The sequence below is a fragment of the Nycticebus coucang genome, chromosome 2 (genome assembly GCF_027406575.1).
Source record: "Nycticebus coucang isolate mNycCou1 chromosome 2, mNycCou1.pri, whole genome shotgun sequence".
In the NCBI taxonomy this organism is placed as follows: Eukaryota; Metazoa; Chordata; class Mammalia; order Primates; family Lorisidae; genus Nycticebus; species Nycticebus coucang.
This window is the reverse complement of record NC_069781.1, coordinates 146,191,454-146,214,989: the sequence shown is the minus strand read 5'-3', so window position 1 is coordinate 146,214,989 and position 23,536 is coordinate 146,191,454. Positions and strand designations below refer to the sequence as shown.

Genomic DNA, 23,536 nt, shown 5'->3' with positions numbered 1-23,536 from the left:
CCAAGTAGCTGGGACCACAGGTGCCCACCACAACGCTCAACTATTTTTTGGTTCTAGTTGTCATTGTTGTTTGGCAGGCCCAAGCTGGATTTGAACCTGCCAGCTCTGGTGTATGTGGCTGGAGCCTTACCCACTTGAGCTACAGGCGCTGGGCCAGAAATGTCATCTTTTCTTAGAAAAAGCCACACAGGCTCAGTCGGTAAGGCGCCGGCTCCATATACCGAGGGTGACAGGTTCAAACCCGGCCCCAGCCAAACTGCAACCAAAAAAATAGCTGGGCGTTGTGGCGGGCGCCTGTAGTCCCAGCTACTCGGGAGGCTGAGGCAGGAGAATCGCTTAAGCCCAGGAGTTGGAGGTTGCTGTGAGCTGTGTGAGGCCACGGCACTCTACCGAGGGCCATAAAGTGAGACCCTGTCTACAAAAAAAAAAAAAGAAAAAGAAAAAGAAAAAGCCACACAATGCTCATAACAATTTAACAGTGTTAACACAGTGGGTGAACTGATATTTCACACGCATAGCAACTCAAGAGTGTGGGGAAGATGTCAATTTAGCATCAATGGGATTTTGCAATGTTTTGCATCTTACTTTCTATTAGGGTAAAGTATCGCTTTCCTCTAAAACAGCACGATTTCCGAGACTCTCCTCCCCTGCACTGTCACCTGGATACACTCATGTGACACTTGTAATGAAGGGTAGTTCAGACTACATTCTGACCTTCAGTAAGTGCTATAATCACACTGCCATTTCTTTCTCTAAACTTCACAAATTTTAACCTATGCTTCTTGAATAAAAAAAAAAAATAAGTGAACGTTTTCATTTCTTCCATATATACTATACTCTCATTACTAAGGCACCAATTGTAAAAGAATGCAGACCACACTGTTGATATTAGATGTAAAATTTAACTATTTTAGAATACTAGGTAAATACTAAATTATCCAACAAACTCTAAGGACAACAAGGTTCACACATTCTTTGGACCTATTCGCTTCACACCGGCGATCATTACGGATGCCAAACACATGGCAAGTACTGCACTAATCCCTTGATGTACAAGATAAATGAGGATAAAAATGGAATAGAATGACATATGATTTCTTCTTTTTGTGAAGAGATGTGATTATAATACCTAGGTGGTTGTGATCTTGCCTTTTTCACATGGTTAAAAAAACATATAGAACCATATTCTTTTCTCTATCTTCTAAAATTCTTTTCATCCATTAATTCTATCTCAAAAAAATCATCCTTGATCAAGTCCTTGTACCTCCAGCTCCCACATCAGGATGATCATCCCTCAGTCATTTCTCCTGTCTTGTACTTTCATTAGCTATATCTCCCTGTGATAGGGTTTCCCTGCCACATCCTGAAACTGAGATCCTAGAACCCTGGAAATTTCCTGAGCTGTGGGGGTAGGGAGGGGAGAAGAGTGTCTTTTGTTCATGGTAAGCCCCTCCAACCATGCCTGAGTTTATGGGAATGATGTGGCACTCGACTGGCCCCTAGATATCTTCCAGATGGGAGGCTAGCTGCCAAGTGAGGACAGGGCTTGAACTCTCAGCACCCTACCCCCACTATTTACCTTAACACCTCAGCAGAGGGGGAGAAAGGGGATGGAGATTAAGCTCATCACCAATAGCCAATGATTTAATCAACCATGCCTACATAATAGGGCCTCCATAAAAACCCTAAATGACACAATTTGAAGATCTCTGGAGCAATGAGCACCCTGTACTCCCAGGGACAGAGCACCCTGTGCCTGAGACCCTTCTGGATGCTGCCCAGCACACCCCTTCATCTGGCTGCTGTTTGTATCCTTTATGATATCCTTTATAGCAAGTTGGTAACAGTAAGTGAAGCGTTTCCCTGAGTTCTATGGGCTGTGAGTATAAATTACTGAACCTGAGAAAGGGACCATGGGAATCCCCAATCTTTTTGAGAGAGAAAAGTGGGCATCCTAGGGACCCACGATTTAAAACTTGGGACTGAGCCTTTAACCTTGGGACATGTTAACCCCAGGTGGTTACTGGCAAAATTGCATTAAATTGTAGAATACTCAGTCGGTAACTCAAATTGGGAATTGCTTGGTATGAAAAAGCTACATATTTGGTGTCAGAAATATTGTCAGTAGAGAAAGATTTCTTTTAGATTCTTGTCAGCTTCTAGAAGCTGCACTGTCCAGTATGGTAGCTACTAGTTACATGAGACTAATTACATTAAATTACAGTTAATTAAAATTAAATTAAAAATTCAACTCCTTAGACACAGTGGCCACATCTCAAATACTCAATAGCCACATGGGACACGGCTACTGCAGTCCAGCTCAGCAGTAACAAAGAATGCTTCCATCACCACAGAAAGTTCTACTGGGCAACTCTGTTCTGGCACACTGACAACATTTACCATCTCCAAGGGCCCTCCCTGCCTATGACTGAAAAATCTGATCAACAAAAAGTCAGGCCTTTCAGTAGGTGATCAGGTCCAAGTGGTTGTGGACACAGGGTTGTACATTCTCTATTTATAAACTGACAGAGGCATTCAGTCAGAACTCAAGGGCAGAACTCATGGCTGCCCCTTCACAATGTCTGAAACTGCTAGACATAGCCCGAAAATGCACAAAAAGAAATTCACGTAGTCACTCCTTGCACACTGCCCTGATTATTACCTCTCATTCCTGAACATTATTCTGGGCTCCTATATAAAACTATGGCTAGTTTGAAACTAATCCATGTTCCCACTGGAGACAGATCTAAAAGGACGGCGTTTCATCACTTTAAAGAGTGAGTGGCTGCTGCAGCTGGCGGGCGCTGTCTGTCATCTGTCTGCAAGACAGGCAGGAGCCCAGCACAGCCAATCCCGGCAAAGAAAAAGCAGATGCCGACCATTAAAGACGCTCAAACGGGAGGCGGAGCAAGATGGCAGCCGAGTAACAGCTTCCTCGCATCTGGGCACCGTGAGTCTGGGGAGATAGGACTCCAGGCATCTCTGGCTGGTGGGAACTGCCTATCATCACTCCTATGAGGATACAGGGAGTCAGCGAGAGACTTCTGGACCCCAAGAGGAGGACTAAAACAGTGGAAAACCGGCAAGTGGTCGCGTGTGTTCAATCCGTCTAAACCCGCCCACAACTGTTAAGTTCAGTAGCAGCGAGACTGCAAACCAGAAAGGCCTTACCTGTAAACTGTTTTGATGTCCTTGGACTTGGCACTGAGTTGAACTGCCTTGGGGAAGGCCTGAGTGGGAGTGTGGAGAACTTTGGCCATTGTCTAGGGCCCCAGTCTGAGCTGCTAAGCCAGACGGAGCTAATAGTGTTTGGCGGTGGGTCACACGGAACCATTGTCAGTGATCTGCCCCGGCAAGCTCCGCCCTCAGGGTCGCAGAGCTAGAAATGGGTGGGAGCTGGTAACCCAGCAACCAAGTAGCCTAAGGGTGGGGTCTGAGCCGCCTTGCAGCCCTAACCCTCAGGGGCAGAGTGAGACGGGTTTTGGCACACTGGGTAAGTGGATAGCCACTTCAGCAGTGATTCCAGCGAGAAAGCTGGCAAAGCTTCTGCTCAGCAAGTTTACAAGTTCAAAGTGCCTTTTAAGTGGGCTGAAGAGAGATTTAGGGTGTCTACCTGCTGGGGTTTGAGAAATCAGCAGCCTCCAGTCGTATCAGAACTGTGACTAACATCTCATACCCCAGAAGACCACGTGTTGCCCAGACAATATTCAATAACATATACAAACTGCTTTGTTTTTGGTTGTGTATTTTTTTCTTTTTTTTTGTTTGTTTATTTTGACGTTGTTCATGTTCTTTTGTTTTTTAATTTCAATCTTTTCCATACAGATCCCTTTTTCTTTCTCAATTTTTCTAGTTTAATTATAATTTCCCATTGCTGCCTTTTTTAATAACTACAAATTCATTTTTGCTAGTGTTTCTACCGCTATCATTTGGTTATTCACCCAACTTTATCCCCGTAAAGTTTTCTCTTTGCTTGTTTTGGTTTGATTTATAGCATTTTTGTCTTTCCTCTCTACTTGGTGGAGGTGGGGTACTGTGTCTGATCAGGTTAGCAAAGAGCTGCTGACCTCAAGGGAACCACCCAACTGGGCACCCCCAGAAGGTGGGGTTTTTTAAGGTTGTGTCAAAGTACCCTACTGTACACCTATATTGCCCTGTCTCCCTCTTTCTGTGTCTCTCTTCTTTTTGTCAATATTCCTTATCTCCACCCACTCTCCTTTCTCTATCTTTCTTATTTTTCTTATCACTCGGTCCTCCTTTCTTTCATCCCTTTTTTGCTCTTCAACCTTCTCACCCTTCTGGTCCTGTAACCCTTAGTCCACAGGCACAAGAACTTAAAGAGCAAGAGGAAGTGAAAGGAAAATTAGGGCAAGGAAACAGATAAAAGAAATCACACATGAGGAAGAATCAGCAGAAAACTCCAGGCAACATGAAGAACCAGTGCAGAACAACCCCGCCAAGGGACCATGAGGTAGCTACTGCAGAGGATACCACCTATACAGAAATGTTAGGAATGACAGAAAGGGAATTTAGAATACACATGTATGTTGAAAACAATGAAAGAAATGATGGAAACAATGAAGGAAACTGCTAATAAAGTGGAAAATCACCAAAAGGAAATCCAAAAACAGAATCAAATCAGAGATGGACGATATGAAGAATATATAAAGGATATAGCAGAGCTGAAGGAAATGAAACAGTCAATCAGGGAACTTAAGGATGCAATGGAAAGTATCAGCAACAGGTTAGACCATGCAAAAGAAAGAATTTCAGAGGTAGAAGACAAAGTTTTTGAGATAACTCAGATAGTAAAAGAGGCAGAAAAGAAGAGAGAGAAAGCAGAACGTTCACTGTCAGAATTATGGGACTTTATGAAGCGTTCCAACATACGAGTTATAGGAATTCCAGAAGGGGAAGAAGAATGCCCCAGAGGAATGGAAGCCATACTAGAGAATATTATAAAAGAAAATTTCCCAAACATTACCAAAGATTCTGACACACTGCTTTCAGAGGGATATCGGACCCCAGGTCGCCTCAACTCTAACCGAGCATCTTCAAGACACATTGTGATGAACCTGTCCAAAGTCAAGACAAAAGAAAAGATTCTGCAAGCTGCCAGGAGTAAGCGCCAGTTGACCTACAGGGGCAAATCCATCAGAGTGACTGCAGACTTCTCTAATGAAACTTTCCAAGCAAGAAGACAATGGTCATCTACCTTTAATCTACTTAAACAGAACAATTTTCAGCCCAGAATTCTGTACCCTGCTAAGCTAAGCTTAAAAATTGACGGAGAAATCAAATCATTACGGATATACAAACATTGAGGAGATTCGCCACAACAAGACCAGCTCTACAGGAAATACTTCAACCTGTTCTGCACACTGACCACCACAATGGATCAGCAGCAAAGTAAGAACTCAGAAATCAAAGGACAGAACCTAACCTCCACACTGATGCAAAAGATAAAACTAAGCAATGGAATCTCACCAAATAAGACGAATAGAATACTACCACACTTATCAATTATCTCCATAAATGTTAATGGCTTGAATTCCCTACTGAAGAGATATAGATTGGCTGACTGGATTAAAAAACACAAGCGATCCATTTGCTGTCTGCAAGAAACACACCTGGCTTCAAAAGACAAATTAAAACTCCGAGTCAAGGGTTGGAAGACAATTTTTCAGGGAAATGGAATTCAGAAGAAAAGAGGAGTTGCAATCTTATTTTCAGATACATGTGGATTTAAAGCAACTAAAGTCAAAAAAGACAAAGATGGTCACTTTATATTGGTCAAGGGAAAACTACAACAAGAAGACATTTCAATTCTAAATATTTATGCACCCAATTTAAATGCTCCCAGATTCTTGAAGCAGACCTTACTCAGTCTGAGCAATATGATATCTGATAATACCATCATAACAGGGGACTTTAACACACCTCTTACAGAGCTGGACAGATCCTCTAAACAGAAATTAAACAAAGATATAAGAGATTTAAATGAGACCCTAGAACAGCTATGCTTGATAGACGCATATAGAACACTCCACCCCAAAGATAAAGAATATACATTCTTCTCATCACCCCATGGAACATTCTCCAAAATTGATCATATCCTGGGACACAAAACAAATCTCAACAGAATCAAAAGAATTGAAATTTTACCTTGTATCTTTTCAGACCATAAGGCACTAAAGGTGGAACTCAACTCTAACAAAAATGCTCCACCCCACCCAAAGGCATGGAAATTAAACAATCTTCTGTTGAATAACAGACGGGTGCAGGAAGAAATAAAACAGGAAATCATTAACTTCCTTGAGCATAACAACAATGAAGACACAAGCTACCAAAACATGTGGGATACTGCAAAAGCAGTTTTGAGAGGAAAATTCATCACTTTAGATGCCTACATTCGAAAAACAGAAAGAGAGCACATCAACAATCTCACAAGAGATCTTATGGAATTGGAAAAAGAAGAACAATCTAAGCCTAAACTCAGTAGAAGAAAAGAAATATCCAAAATCAAATCAGAGATCAATGAAATTGAAAACAAAAGAATCATTCAGAAAATTAATGAAACGAGGAGTTGGTTTGTTGAAAAAATAAATAAAATAGATAAACCATTGGCCAGACTAACGAGAAATAGAAAAGTAAAATCTCTAATAACCTCAATCAGAAACGATAAAGGGGAAATAACAACTGATCCCACAGAGATACAAGAGATCATCTCTGAATACTACCAGAAACTCTATGCCCAGAAATTTGACAATGTGAAGGAAATGGATCAATATTTGGAATCACACCCTCTTCCTAGACTTAGCCAGGAAGAAATAGACCTCCTGAACAGACCAATTTCAAGCACTGAGATCAAAGAAACAATAAAAAAGCTTCCAACTAAAAAATGCTCTGGGTCCAGATGGCTTCACTCCAGAATTCTATCAAACCTTCAAGGAAGAGCTTATTCCTGTACTGCAGAAATTATTCCAAAAAATTGAGGAAGAAGGAATCTTCCCCAACACATTCTATGAAGCAAACATCACCCTGATACCAAAACCAGGAAAAGACCCAAACAAAAAGGAGAATTTCAGACCAATCTCACTCATGAATATAGACGGAAAAATTCTCAACAAAATCCTAGCCAATAGATTACAGCTTATCATCAAAAAAGTCATTCATCATGATCAAGTAGGCTTTATCCCAGGGATGCAAGGCTGGTTTAACATACGCAAGTCCATAAACGTTATCCACCATATTAACAGAGGCAAAAATAAAGATCACATGATCTTCTCAATAGATGCAGAAAAAGCATTTGATAAAGTCCAGCATCCTTTTCTAATTAGAACACTGAAGAGTATAGGCATAGGTGGCACATTTCTAAAACTGATTGAAGCTATCTATGACAAACCCACAGCCAATATTTTACTGAATGGAATAAAACTGAAAGCTTTTCCTCTTAGAACTGGAACCAGACAAGGTTGTCCTCTGTCACCTTTACTATTCAACATAGTGCTGGAAGTTCTAGCCAATACAATTAGGCAAGACAAGGAAATAAAGGGAATCCAAACGGGAGCAGAGGAGGTCAAACTCTCCCTCTTTGCTGACGACATGATCTTATCCTTAGAGTACACCAAAGACTCAACCACCAAAGACTCCTAGAAGTCATCAAAAAATACAGTAATGTTTCAGGATATAAAATCAATGTCCACAAGTCAGTAGCCTTTGTATACACCAATAACAGTCAAGATGAGAAGCTAATTCAGGACACAACTCCCTTCACCATAGTCTCAAAGAAAATGAAATACCTAGGAATATACCTAACGAAGGAGGTGAATGACCTCTATAAAGAAAACTATGAACTCCTCAGAAAGGAAATAGCAGAGGATATTAACAAATGGAAGAACATACCATGCTCACGGATGGGAAGAATCAACATTGTTAAAATGTCTATACTTCCCAAAGCAATCTACCTATTCAATGCCCTTCCTATCAAAGTACCTACATTGTACTTTCAAGATTTGGAAAAAATGATTCTGCGTTTTGTATGGAACCGGAAAAAAACCCCGTATAGCTAAGCCAGTTCTCTGTAACAAAAATAAAGCTGGGGGCATCAGCATACCAGATTTTAGTCTGTACTACAAAGCCATAGTGCTCAAGACAGCATGGTACTGGCACAAAAACAGAGACATAGACACTTGGAATCGAATTGAACACCAAGAAATGAAACTAACATCTTACAACCACCTAATCTTCGATAAACCAAACAAGAACTTACCTTGGGGGAAAGACTCCCTATTCAATAAATGGTGTTGGGAGAATTGGATGTCTACATGTAAAAGACTGAAACTGGACCCACACCTTTCCCCACTCACAAAAATTGATTCAAGATGGATAAAGGACTTAAATTTAAGGCATGAAACAATAAAAATCCTCAAAGAAAGCATAGGAAAAACACTGGAAGATATTGGCCTGGGGGAAGACTTCATGAAGAAGACTGCCATGGCAATTGCAACAATAACAAAAATAAACAAATGGGACTTCATTAAACTGAAAAGCTTCTGTACAGCTAAGGAGACAATAACCAAAGCAAAGAGACAACCCTCACAATGGGAAAGGATATTTGCATATTTTCAATCAGAGAAAAGCTTGATAACCAGGATCTATAGAGAACTCAAATTAATCCACATGAAAAAAGCCAACAATCCCTTATATCAATGGGCAAGAGACATGAATAGAACTTTCTCTAAAGACGACAGATGAATGGCTAACAAACACATGAAAAAATGTTCATCATCTCTATATATTAGAGAAATGCAAATCAAAACAACCCTGAGATATCATCTAACCCCAGTGAGAATGGCCCACATCACAAAATCTCAAAACTACAGATACTGGCGTGGATGTGGAGAGAAGGGAACACTTTTACACTGCTGGTGGGACTGCAAACTAGTACAACCTTTCTGGAAGGAAGTATGGAGAAACCTCAAAGCACTCAACCTAGACCTCCCATTCGATCCTGCAATCCCATTACTGGGCATCTACGCGGAAGGAAAAAAATCCTTTTATCATAAGGACACTTGTACTAGACTGTTTATTGCAGCTCAATTTACAATCGCCAAAATGTGGAAACAGCCTAAATGCCCACCAACCCAGGAATGGATTAACAAGCTGTGGTATATGTATACCATGGAATACTATTCAGCCATTAAAAAAAATGGAGACTTTACATCCTTCGTATTAACCTGGATGGAAGTGGAAGACATTATTCTTAGTAAAGCATCACAAGAATGGAGAAGCATGAATCCTATGTACTCAATCTTGACATGAGGACAATTAATGACAATTAAGGTTATGGGGGGGAAGGAGAAAGAGGGATGGAGGGAGGGGGGTGGGGCCTTATGTGTGTCACACTTTATGGGGGCAAGACATGATTGCAAGAGGGACTTTACCTAACAATTGCAATCAGTGTAACTGGCTTATTGTACCCTCAATGAATCCCCAACAATAAAAAAAAAAAAAAAAAGACGCTCAAACGGGAAACTGCATAACTGCACTTGGAATTTTAAAGCTGTTAACAGACAAGTAATTTAAAATTTCAGAAAAAAAGTCTAAACTCTATAAGCTTTGAAGATTAATGCAGCATGCTGTATGTCAATTATAAATAAAAAGTTCTCTTGAAAGCAGCCAAAAACAAGAGGACATTAGTTAGTATTTTATGCAATGTCTGGTATCTGGCAAGTAAAATAATGATTAAAGCAAAATTTTCTAGGCTACAATAAATCTAGAATGTTTTTTCTAGTTGTATTTTACTTAGATTTTTTTTCCTGAAAACTTTTATCAGTGTGAATGAACCTCTTCTCATTTGAGAAAAGATAGCTGAGTATTTTGTCATCCATTCTTAATTTATAGCCTTAAAATACACACTTACAGAGAAAAAATCACCTCATAAGGGAATCCTGGAAGAATACATTTTATAAAATCTTAATAACTTCTCATTAATTATAACTACTTAGCAGCATTTTCAACACATCTTTTAAAGTAGACATTTAGGCCCAGCAACATTCAGTCTATTACAAAGCAAATCTCTGCTGTCTAAACTACTTACTAACTGCAGATTCAATGAAATTTGAAAAACTATCAATGCTCCTCCTAAAGGAGTATTAGCAAAGAAAGTAAACGAAAGAAAAGATATGTGAACGTTTAGAGGTAAAATATACCTGACATTTCATAAGTAGGCATTAAGATAAGTGTCAAAATGATAGTACACAGAAATCAGACAGCTTTATTCTGTGAAACAAGGACAACTCTATTCACTCAAATTCATAATAAATTTTAAATATTTTGTTTAGCTACTACTATTTTTAGAAAATATATCAGGGAGCATGATTCACAATGAGAAATGAATAAAAGTGGAGAAGACTTTGACTTTCTAGGTCACGAATGTGCTTCAGAAGCAGAAGGTCAGACAGCAAATGAGCAGCACTGCAGGGCGTGTCACTGTGGCTTCAAGGAAAGGCCAAATGATGGTGACGTCACACTGTAAAATGTTTATATTCTCTACTCTATGATATCATGAAACATCCAAGACTAGAGAAAGAGAACGTGAGTGCCAGTGAGCCGTGCCTACGTGGTAAGAAGCCTGAGCTGGGTGGGTGGTTCAGGCTCCAGCATGGATCACGGTAACACTCTCCTTCTCTCCTCTACAAGGTATGGCAGTGAATTTCAACGCATGTGCTGCAGCACACTGCTATTCCTTGAGAGGATCTTAGATTTGTTGTGAAAAATTTTAAATACCATTAATTAAATTACTTTCAAGAGAAGTTTGAAGAACAGTAAGTATATTGTTTAATTTACTCTTTTATTCTGATCAACATAATTTAAGTGCATTGCTTGGAAGTTTAAGTATAGGTTCAAAGTGTGCCATGAGATAAAAATGGTGGAAAACTACTGGGTTATAGGAATCAAAAGACATTATAAAAATGAAAATTCTTTGAAATGAATAAAGTATCTTTTGCTCTAAGAATATCAAGTTATGGCGTTTTGTGGTGTGCATGAACACTCAACGTGATCCACACCTTCTTACAACTCACATTTATTTTAATGGTCTACTATTAATGGCTATGTAAGAAATGCTAATCATTTATAAATTATGGGATTTAAGACAGTTTAAGTCACATTCAAACTGTATTTAAAAGAAAATATATTTAGAAAAGGCTGTTAACAATTAGCTAACTACTCCACAAAGAAAAAAGCTTAAGTAAAATTCTAATTTAAGTGTGTCAGCTTGGTTAGCAAACACATGAAATACGTAGTTCTTCCCATGTTTCCTAGAGAGAAAAGTTGAATTCATAAGGCATTCATGAAATGATACATGTGAAATAAACATTAAAATCCCACACTCAGGAAAAAATGAATCACAATTTCATCAATATAACATGATATACTAGTTTAATTCCAGTATGTTAATCTATGACATACTACTTTATTTCAGTATCTGAAAAAAATTAGTAGACAAATTACAGGGTTTTTTTTGTTTGTTTGAGACAAAATCTTACTCTGTTGCCCCAGGCTAGAGTGCTGTAGTGTTATAGCTCACAGCAACCTCAAACTCCTGGGTTCAAGCTTTCCTCCTGCCTCAGCCTTCCCAGTAGCTGAGACTATAGGACCCACAAGGCCCTGCTATTTTTAGAGAAAAGGTCTTGCTATTGCTCTGTCTGGTCTTGAACTCCTGAGGCCAAGTCATCCAAATTACTTTACATATATTACTATTATTGGCTTATAAATAAATCTACTTTTTCTGGTGATTTTCTTATTATATTCTGGTGATAGAATGTAAATGACTGTTGTTTTTAAGTTTTGACTTCTAACTGGGCATGGTGGTTCACACCTGTAATCCTTTAGGAGTTCAAGGCGGAAGGGTCCTCTGGGGTTAGGAATTTGAGACCAGCTCGAGCAAGAAAGAGACCCTGTCTTGACCAAAAAGTAGAAAAGTTAGCTAGTTGTGGCACAACTGCAGTCCCAGCTACCCGGGAGGCTGAGGCCAAAGAATCACCTGAGCCAAGGAGTTTGGGTTTGCCATGAGCTACGATGATGCCATTGGACGCTAGTCGGAGCGAGAGAATAAGACTCTGTCTCCAAAAATAAAAACAGAAAAAGTTTGACTTTACATATAGGTCTTACAGAGAAAACTTGTTATCATATTTTAAAAATACTTTTCAAGCATGATAAAAATATGTAAATATTAAGTGATCAAATTGCCTACATATAGTTACTGGTGTGCATTTTTGCTAAAATGTAGACACTGGAAACATACCTGAAGCATGTGGTCCAGATAGGAGAGGCAATACCACTAACAACAACAAATACTCACTGTATAGTCACCTGGTAGCAGCTCCCGTACTGGGTGCTTCTACACATTTCTTAATTCTCACAAGAACCCTACAGGAGGTTCTGTTACTTCTCATACTTCATAGTTGAAAAAAACTGAGGCAAAGGAAGTGAAATAATTGTCCAATATCACATAGCTTGTAATAGACTAGAAACCAGTGTATTAGTTTATGCTGATTCTCCAGAAAAAGAGTTAAAATAGAAGGCCTGAGATGACCAACCTTAGAAAAAACTGCTTGGAAGGCTGGCCCTTGTCGAGTTGGTGGAAACTTGGATTTTGGGTGGCGGGTTCCACCATTCCCTCATAAGAGTGGTACACTAGGCTTAACCTGATTAAATGAACAATGTGGTTTATTCTCAACTGGATTCCCCTGAAGTCTAGAATTTTGTTAAGTGCTAGACAGGGGGCACCTATTTAACCAGCCACCAATAAAAACCTTGAGCTTCTGAAGAGCTTCCCTGGTAGATATTTTATATGTTGTCATAATTAGTTGCTGGGAAATTAAGTACATCTCTGTGACTTCACTGGGAAAGGACTCTTGGAAGCTGGCACACAAGGGGGTTGCATCCTCCCCGTTCCTCGTGCACTCTTTCCCTTGGCTGATTATGTGGTCTCCTGGCACAGTAATGAGTCATCAACTGTGACTATGTGTTGAGTCACCTCCTGGGGTGGTGAGAGGGGTGCACGGTGCACTGATGTGGTACATGGAAACTTGCTATGTTGGCATCTGGGGACACAGATGTAGGTAAGCAGAGGGAACAGGACATTATACTTGTATAGAGGTTTACAGTTTAAAACTGTCATATATATTATTTTCTTTCATTTTACCATTACCCTGTAAAGTTTAGCCTCTTTGTATACAAATGAAGTATATTTTTAAACTAAAATTCACTTAAGCTAGAGCAGTTCACATGTCCGAAAGTAAATCTGACAAGGATTTTCTTTAAGTAATAAAATATTGGTTAGAATGACGGACATGTGGTATTTCTGAAGTTTCTGAGAAACTGAGTCTTTAGCAAGCAAACACCAGATGTGAAACACAAATACAAGTTTAAATAACAATTCTCAATCACCTCTTGCTTAAGTTATTCCTTCAATTTCAGGATTTCCAAGTCCTGGGCTAAGAAGGCAGAGGCTGTTTTTACCTATCTAGACCACCCTAGGATGTGGCTTTACCTTTTTTTTTTTTTTTTTTTTATTAAATCATAGCTGTGTACATTGATATGATCATGGGGCATCACATACCAGCTTCATAAACCGTTTGATACATTTTCATCACACTGGTTGACATAGCCTTCCTGGCGTTTTTCAGTTATTGGGCTAAGATACTTACATTCTACATTTACTAAGTTTCACATATATCCTTGTACGATGCACCGCAGGTGTGATCCCACCGGTCCCCCTCCCTCTACCCACATCCCCCCTCCCTCCCCTCCCTTTCCCCCTTCCCCCTATTCTTAGGTTGTAACTGGGTTATAGCTTTCATGTGAGAGCCCTAAATTAGTTTCATAGTAGGGGTGAGTACATTGGGTACTTTTTTTTCCATTCTTGAGATACTTTACTAAGAAGAATATTTTCCAGTTCCATCCATGTAAACATAAAAGAGGTAAATATTATGCAGCCTTAAAGAAAGATGGAGGCTTTACCTTTTTAAAGTACATTCCAGAAGATGCTATTGCCCAACTGGTTAAATTAATCCTTCAGAATGCTGTGAACATTCTGGTCCTCCCCACAGTGCTTTACCTTATCTGCCTGACGCATGTAGCAGTAGAGGATTCCTCGCATGCATTTTATCGCCGAGTGCTCCAGCTCATGGGTTCTTCCCTTGTCATCATCAATGCGCCTGTGCCAGAGAGATAACTCATGAAACAAATTGGAAACGCATTTGAAAAGGGAGCAGAGCTTTTGATAATTAAGTATTTAACTATCTGGCTAATCCTGTGTTCTGGTGATATCTACTAATGTGCTGTCACAGTGAAACTCCATTTTCCCAGCAGAAGTAGAAACATAGCAGAAAAAAAAATCCTATGATGAAACTTGTGTAGATTTTTCCTTCTTTTAAGGAAGTAAGGCAAATGCTTTAAAAATAGCATACAAGATTTTCTACGATGATTTGGCTAAAACTTTAAAGGATATTTCCATATTGAAAAAATATGCCAATATAATATTTTTTAGACTCACTTTCATGGAGTACAGGCAGTTTTTTTTTTCTTTTTGTAGAGACAGAGTCTCACTTTATGGCCCTCGGTAGAGTGCCGTGGCCTCACACAGCTTACAGCAACCTCCAACTCCTGGGTTTAAGGGATTCTCTTGCCTCAGCCTCCCAAGTAGCTGGGACCACAGGCGCCCGCCACAGTGCCCGGCTATTTTTTTGTTGCAGTTTGGCCGGGGCTGGGTTTGAACCCGCCACCCTTGGTATATGGGGCCGGCGCCTTACCGACTGAGCCACAGGTGCTGCCCGAGGCAGTTTTTATACCTATCCCTTTAGGTTATGGCAATGACCACTGGGATTTAAAGAACCACAGGTAAAGGGAGGCACTTGCCTTCTTTGCTCCAACATGTATTTAATACTGACAAGGTGGGCACTTTAGTAACAGTCAAGGATGCCTTCAATTAAACACACAACCAGGATGGTACATGAAGCATTTTGGCATAATGTTTTATATTCTCAGGCCTCTTTAAAATCGACTGATCACAGTTTGCTTCACTTACTTTTAAAAATAGATACAATAAAAATCTAACTATCAACTAGGTTAAGATATCCTTTCTTTCCATAAATTGTTTATTACAGATTAGTAACTTTTTTAAAAGGTGGATGAAAATTACCTACTAATGAAAAATAAAACTGACTTATTCATTGCTTTGCTTAAGTTTAAGTAAAACACATGGGGATTATTCTCACTTGATAAAGTTACCACCTGTCTCCTTAAAAGTATACTATAATTACCTCCCACTTCCATCATCGATCTCATATACCACTTAACTACTAGAAAGAACGATTAGCATTTTGATGCTAATATGGTAAATGTCAGTAAAAAGTTATTCAGCGTCAGCACCTCATTCCTTCATTCTCACACAGTCATTGCAGTAAAACTAGCATAAATTTGATCCATACAGCAGTATTTTCCCCCTGAAGTCAGTCAGAAGTGCCTCAGTAGAAGCAGATTCCACGTAGATACAGTGCCCAGGAAAGTCAAGACTGTGAAGTCTCCATCTGATGTCTGTAGGTTTGGGGAAAAGGTCAGGGCCTCCTCACTTTTGCTCATATGCTTGAGGCCTATATGCTTGTAGTTATTAAAGCAAATTTCCATCATCACATTATTTAGAAAAATTTCAATTCCTCAAAAAATCTAAAAAGATGCTACAATGAATAAACCTTTTACTCTTCACCTAGATTCAACAGTTGTTAACATTAGTTTGCATTCTCTATGTTTTTCCTTCACTATTCAAAAACAAGCTACAATGCTGGGTTGTGGTGCCTCGGGCCTGTGATCCTAGCACACTATGAGGCTCAGGTGAGTGGATCTACTAAAAATTAAAAAACTAGCAGGGCGTTGTGGAAGGTGCCTGTAGTGTGAGCTACTTGGGAGGCTGAGGCATGAGGACTGCTTAAGCCCCAGGGACTGAGGTTGCTATGAGTTATAATGAGGCCGCGGCACTCTACCTAGGGCAACACAGTGAGACTTTGTTTAAGAAAAAAAAAAGCAAGCTACAAACATCATGACCTTTCACTGCTACACACTTCAGAAATATCTCTAAAAGCCAAGGAAAATCTCATATAACCATAATACCATTTTACAGATAAGGAATTTTTACTGATACTATTTTACCAAATATATCATATACACTCAAATCATCCACAAAATGTTCTTTATAGTATTTTTAATGCATAACCAATTAAGGATTATGTATTGCAATTGGTGGTCATATTTCTTTAATCTCTCTTAATCTAGACATTGTTATACTTATCTCTTTATCTTCTATGATAACTACATTTTTTACAAGTCCAGGCGAGTTGTCTTATACACACCACAATCTCGCCTTGTCTGACTGCTCATTCACAGAAGACTCAAATAGGATATTCTGGTAAGGAGTCAGCACAGGTGTGGGGTAGAAGGGGCAATTAATGTCCATAATCGGCTTGACCAGCTACTCAGTGTTCCCCAGGCCACTAGAATCAGGAGCACTTTTAATAAAGCTCTATTGGACTTACAGAGAATATGCAAGAAAATGCTTTTAGTGACATTAGCACACAAGTGTGCTAAAGATGATTACTTTATGCTATTTGATTTTCTTTCCAAAATCTAGCACATCGATAAATTAAAACAGATGATCATGTTCATACGCAAGATACTATTTTTAAATCTGAAATACACAGAGGTCACTTTCAGAAAGTTACTATTCAAACACTAATTCTTAAGAATTTTAAATGTAGTTAAAATGTATTACTACTGAACATGTGTCAGGGTCCACAAGAGATGTTGTGTATAATGAAATAAATTATGACAAATATTGTATTGTGAAATTTTTACTTTACAAAATAATTATTTGACATACAACCAAATTTAATAACAGATACCTCAATGAAAAACAGTGGGAAAACCAAAAAACTGGGAAGAAAAATAAAAAGGAGTCCTGGCCCTGGCTCTATCATTAACTACTTGTATAATTTTGAACAAATCATATTAAGTACTCTGGATTCTACTTTATCACTACCAGTCCCCTCTGTGACTCAGAGCCATCGACTCAATGAGAACAGGTAGGTGGTTCATTCTATCAAAGACTAACGGTCATTGAGAAACTTTGAGACAAAAATTTTGGTATCTAATTTTATGTCGTAAAATGTTAGAACCATTCTCATGTAAGCCCTTAGAAAATGAAAGCTTTAGAGGCCTAAACAGGAATGTAAGCAGTAAGTCAGCAGCAGAGCTGAAAGACAGCCTCCCAGTTTGTCTTGGTTCCACAGGCAGGAGGTCACACAGCCGCTCACCGGTATGCGAGGGCCAGCGCCCAGGCCCCCGCAGCGCAGTACAGGCTGTCCTGGATCTTGGCCTTCACATCCCCACCGCACGTCTTCGTGGGAAAGAGACCTGTGGTTGGACTTTGATACAGGAGCAACGTGGACTTAACTGCAGAAGACGACAGAGAGTGCGTTACGCAGCCGGCCAATTCCTCCAGGCCGCCCTCCGTCCTCTTTGGTTTCCTCATTCCACTTCTGACAATTATGTTTCTGAACCTAGCTATGATAAAAAAGCTTTTGAAGACATATCGCTCTAAGTGGAAATCCATCCCTGTATGAAGGGGTTTTTCCACTTTTGAGGAAGGAACTCGGCTAATTAGGACTTTAAAAGACATTAGCTAGCACCCCACTTAATGTTAATACATGTTATAAGTCTTATTATGACAACACCAAGTATGGAAAGAAAAAGGATTGACCACTAAGCTGAGCATAATATTATTGAAAAATGAGTTCGACAGGGAAATTTCTAACATACAATAAAGAGCAGCATATATTTGCTACATCACAAATTCACTTCAACTGCTATAAGTAGATTATCAATAATTTAGGGAGGATGAGGAGAGATTACAGAAATCCTGAATTTCACTGATAACTAATTTGTGCCTAGTCTGCAGGGGTCCTCAAACTTTTTAAACAGGGGGCTAGTTCACTGTCCCTCAGACTATTGGAGGGCCAGACTATACTTCTAAAAAATAAGCTATGAACAAATTCCTACACACACTGCACATATCTTATTTTGAAGTAAAAAAACAAAACGGGAACAAATACAATAACACTGCATTATGTGGCCCGTGGGCCACAGTTTGAGGACCCCTGCGAGGAATGTACAGTATTTATTCTACTTAAAATACTGTACATATTAAGGATATGCTTAACATTTCAAACTAAATCCCATCCTTACATAACATAAAAACAATAGCAAATAAATTGTGAACATTTATTTCTCTTAAATAAGTCAAATATTCTTTCATTATCTTATTTTTTAATTATTTTATTATCTATCAAACAGGCATGCCAACTTTGTTCTGATGAACAGAGAAGTCCTATGCACAGGTATCTCAAAGGTGCTTACATTATTACATAAAATTTGCCAGGCTGAGCTAGAAAAACAAAATAAAAATCAGGAGCCTGAATACAAATAGTTCAGGACCACTTGGGAACTACATGTAGGTCGTGTAGGTAAATGAGCAAGTTAATACTTTGTGAAATATCTGTGTATTATTAATCAAAAACCATTCTCAAATTGTCAAGTCTGATAATGTACAGGAAGGTTAAAATAACACAGAAACAGCCAGGCCTGGGTGGCTCATGCCTGTAATTCTAGCACTTTCAGAGGCCAAGGCAGGATGATGGCTTGATGCTGGGAATTCAAGACCAACCTGGGCAATATCATGAGACTCCATAAAAACAGTAGCTGAGTGTAGTGGCATATGCCTGTAAGCCTAGTTATTTGAAGGCTGAGGTAGGAGGATCACGTGAGCCCAGGAGTTTGAGGTTATTGTGAGCTATGATCAGGCCACTACCCTCTAGTCTGGGTAACAGAGTGAGACTTTTCTTTAATTCTATAGTAGAATTAAATTATATAGAATTATAAATAATAATTCTATAATAGAATTAAATTATATAGAATTCAAAGCATTCTATAATAGACATAATGTGAATTTGACAATGTGAATGTTACTTTCTTTACATTATTATTATTATTATTGCTTAATATTTCGATGTAGCAATTGTCTGATTCCTTTTCTGCATGTATTTATATTAGTTCATTCTTTATAAGGTTTTTGTTTCTAATCCTTATCTTAAAGATTGTTATTGTTATTAAATTTTAAGTCTTTTTCATTTTTTGAAGGCAATAAAAAAAGCAACCAGAGTAACACATGTATATGTAAAAATAAAAATTAATAAATAAAATAAAAAACAATTCATCAAGCTAAAATTAAAAAATAAAAAAGAAACCCCACACACCCAGAAAATTTTGGTGACAGTTTTAAAATTATTCAAAGGCCAGATAAGACCTGCCAGATTCCGTGTGCTGTCTGGTGTTGATGTGAGACTGAAGCACACAGCTGGCTAACCACTGAAACTGCCCCAATATCCACATGACAGAACATCGCCATGCACACGTGACCAGGCCAGGGCCTCCTAAGATTTTGCTTACCAATTCTGTAATAATGATCCAATTTATCCCACAGGGTTTCATTATCAGGTCTTGGAAGATTAATGCTTTTAAGAGGTTCATAAACTGAGCCTAAAAGAAAAATGAAAACCTATCAAATTCAGTCATTTTAGCCAAATAAAGAAAGAAAAATTCTAAGCACATGAAGAGCCACTGCTTAGCAATCTAATTTTTATCTTTATAGGTGAACTACCACACTTCACTACTGGAAGAACCTTTGTGGAGGGGAGGAAGAGAGCGCCTGTGACAGTCGGCACAGAGGAGGGCATCCCACCCACACCCACCCCTCCAGCTGACTCACAATGTGTATTCTGGTCCCAACAGCTGAAATATTGCTAACAGTCACACAGTAGTCACTAGCTAAAGAATTTCTAATTATTAAGAAACGTATCTACTTATGTGCCCTGAAATCTAAACCTTAATTCTTGCTGGTGCTTCATCCGGCAATTTTCTTTCAAACAATCATACCCCAAATATCTGAAGGAAAGAAGATAATGTTCACATTTTCCAAAGCCATTCACTCTACCAATATCCGGCTAGGTTTCATTCTGAAATTAAGCCTTTACTTTCTTCTAGATAGATAATACTCTTGCCTTATTATCTGGACTATAAGCAGGTACGATTTCTACTTTTCAGCCGTGAAAACTTAGCAGAGGAAGCTGCTCAGAAGCTACAGAATACACAATTCATGATAATTTACCATAAAATGGATACAGAAAATTGTTCACTTGACTAGTGCACTTTCAACTGCTGACTGAAAGACATCTGAACCTTCAGCTATCAGACTAAGTACTGTCTCTTATTCTTCTTAAAAGCACTGAGAAATCACAAACATCTCAAAGGTCACAATTAGCACACCTCTAGATTCAGGTAATGCCTACTGGCACGCAGTCTGACAACACAGCACAAAACGAACCTACAATTTACCTACGCAGGGAAAGCCTGTTGGTACGCATTAAGATCCAGTTTTTAAAGAAAATTAAAGCATTTATGCTCACGAAATTGCTATGTCTGTAGTGCTATTTTAAAGCACTTTTATGTTTAGCAGATACTCAACATTGTGAAGTAAGGAAAGGACCTACATAGTCAGGCAATAGTCCCATTACCTTCTGTTGGAAAGAGAGATGATGGATAAAAACAGGTTATATCCATAATATAGGAAATAATCTGCTCTGAGTGAAGAGATTTTCCAAAAGAAAGTCTTCACAATGGCATCCCCTATAACGGTTCCACAGTGAAGAACAAAGAGCCCCACCACCAGTCAAGAGCGCTCTGGACCCCCTGCCCGTCCTACATAGGAGTGGTGGCCTCTGCCTCCTCCACTCGGTTGGGTCCGGGCAGGTGTAAAGTACATGGGAGGTGGCAACTAGGAACCACTGCTAGCACAGACGCTACTCAACTCTGGAAGCCAACACAATTCCAGTGAAGAAAATAAAATCACAGACAAATAATCCCAAGTCATAAATTGCGTGTATGTATCTACAGAGATTAAAGGGAGTATTGTAAGTGATGTTTCTGTTTTTATTTAGATCTCTATTGCAGAGCTGGTATTTTCTTTTGCATGCAAAAAATATGTACATATTTTTTTACCTAAAAAATTAGGTAAATAATACATATGCATATGGATAAGAACAGAATATGTAAAACTAAAATCAAACTGCATTATACTGAGAGGTGAGTCGATTTTGAAAGTTTGTTTTAAATATCATGGTTTTTATATTAAAAAATATTTATTTTTAAAAGTGCTGTTACATTTAAGACTAAATAAACTAAAATGATTCTGTCATCTAATTTTTCTCAAAAAAATCACCAATGGAGATTTGTTAGAAGCAACAATAAAAGGAAAATCAGACTTCAAGAAAATATCTTATTCAATAAAAAATAAAACAAAAGATGTTCAAAGGACAGCAGAAAAGCAAAAAAAAAAAAAAAAAGTAACATTACCTAATTCAGTAAGAGTCAATATTTTGTATATGTTGCTACATCTTCAGAGAAAGCCCATGGAAGGTTAGGAATAGCTTATTTAGATAAATGTTAACATTTTAATGATCACCACTGAGTTGCTTCTAAAGTAACTACATAAAATTAAACAAGAAAATTCCAGAAAGTGACAGTCTCATTTTGTGGCCTTCATAGAGTGCTGTAGCATCACAGCTCACAGCAACCTCCAGCTCTTGGTCACAGGGGATTCTCTTGCCTCAGCCTCTCAAGTAGTTGGGACTACAGGCGCCAGCCACAAAGCCCAGATATTTTTTTGTTGCAGTTTGGCCGGGGCTGGGTTTGAACCCGTCACCCTCGGAATATGGGGTTGGCACCCTACCCACTGAGCCATGGGCACTGCCCAAGGGTATGAAATTATAGACATACATACTTAATGTTCAGAGCTGTAAACACAGGAAAATGTACATGTGTCTCAAGAAGGATACTACATACTAAAATTTTTTTTGAAGTGATACACATGAAAACGATTAGTGCAAAGACAGTGTATCACTACTGAGATAAATTTTATTTAGAAACTAACTTGGGGCTCATGTCTGTAACCCTAGCACTTTAGGAGGCAGAAGGGATCACCTGAGGCTGGGAGTTCAAGACCAGCCCTTGCAAAAAAAAAAAAAAAATAGACCCCATCTCTACAAAAAATGAAATGAAATGAAATAGTCAAGCTTGGTGGCACAGGCCTACAGTCCCAGATATTGGGAAGGCTGAGGCAACATGGCGGCTTGAGCCCAGGAGTTCAAGGCTACAGTAAGCTATGATTATACCACTTCACCACTCCAGCCTGGGCAACAAAGCGAGAGAAACAAACAAAAAAACCCCAAACCTTAAATCCTTGGAAAGGGCCATGTAATTCTGATTTTCTCATATGCATAAATGAGGGGAGAGTCTATCATTGCCTGTTTTATGAGAATGGGACCATGACACAGCCATTCTTGCATCCTGCTCCTCTCGTTCAACAACATGAAATCACTTCAAGGCAATGGCTCTAACAGCTGTTTTATACTCTGTGGTACAGATACAGCACAACTTACCCACTTACTCCCCCATCAATGGGTATATAATTTGTTTCCTGTTCTTGCCATCATGAACAACACTGCGAAAAGTGCTAGAGCCAGTTAGTCCCGTGGTCAAATTTTCAGGAATTATGGGAGCTGGCTGTACAACATTCATTATTGAAAATTAAATTTTGTAAACTTATGACTAATCATTGAAAACAAAATAAATACTCAAAGCTCATCAATTCCTAGTAATTTTACTACATTTTACTATCATGCATGCACTTGAATTTAGTTTCATTTATATAATATTAGAAACACCATACACATGTCTTCTCAATTCTGCAGTCAGTGATACAACAACAAAAAGTATATGGTCTTCAAAGCATAAGATATTTACTATCTGGTCTTTTATAGAAAAAGTTTTCCCACTCCTGGTCTAAATTCCCAGAAGCGGTATTGTACTTTTTACAAAAGAATGGCAAATAGCATTTTTTAAAATGCTAAAATAATTCATACTCCTACCAGAAATTTAAATATCTCATTCTTTTAACAGTTTTTCTAATCTGATCTAAGTAAAATAGTATCACACTTTTTCCTAGTTTTCTTTTCCATACTGAGAGTTTGACAATCTTTTTTTGAGACAGAGTCTCACTTTGTTGTCCTCAGTAGAGTGCTGTGGTGTCACAGCTCATAGCAACCTCGAACTATGATTCTCTAGCTTCAGCCTCCCAAGTGCTGGGACTGCAGGCACCCGCCACAATGCCCCGCTATTTGTTGCAGTTGTCTTTGTTGTTTACCTGGCCCAGACCTGGTTCGAACCTGCCAACTTCAGTGTATATGGCTGGCGCCATGACCACTGCTATGGGCACTGAGCCTTGAGAATCTTTTCGAATTGGCCGTTTGGATTTGCTCTCCTGTGAATTGTCTGTATTCTTTGCCATTTGCTGTGGCTTTGT

At 38.9% G+C, this 23,536-nt stretch overlaps 1 protein-coding gene across 4 annotated transcripts in view; it reads right to left on the bottom strand.

Moving 5' to 3' along the window:
- Positions 1–23,536, bottom strand: part of PHKB (phosphorylase kinase regulatory subunit beta) — a 247,598-nt gene that overhangs the window by 179,615 nt on the left and 44,447 nt on the right. For all 4 annotated transcript variants that reach the window (XM_053582096.1, XM_053582095.1, XM_053582098.1 and 1 more), the window contains 3 exons: positions 19,567–19,656; positions 17,376–17,514; positions 14,129–14,228 (listed from right to left, as the gene is read on the bottom strand). In XM_053582096.1, coding sequence (XP_053438071.1) covers positions 14,129–14,228; positions 17,376–17,514; positions 19,567–19,656 — 329 coding nt within the window. The remainder of the gene's footprint in view (positions 1–14,128; positions 14,229–17,375; positions 17,515–19,566; positions 19,657–23,536) is intronic.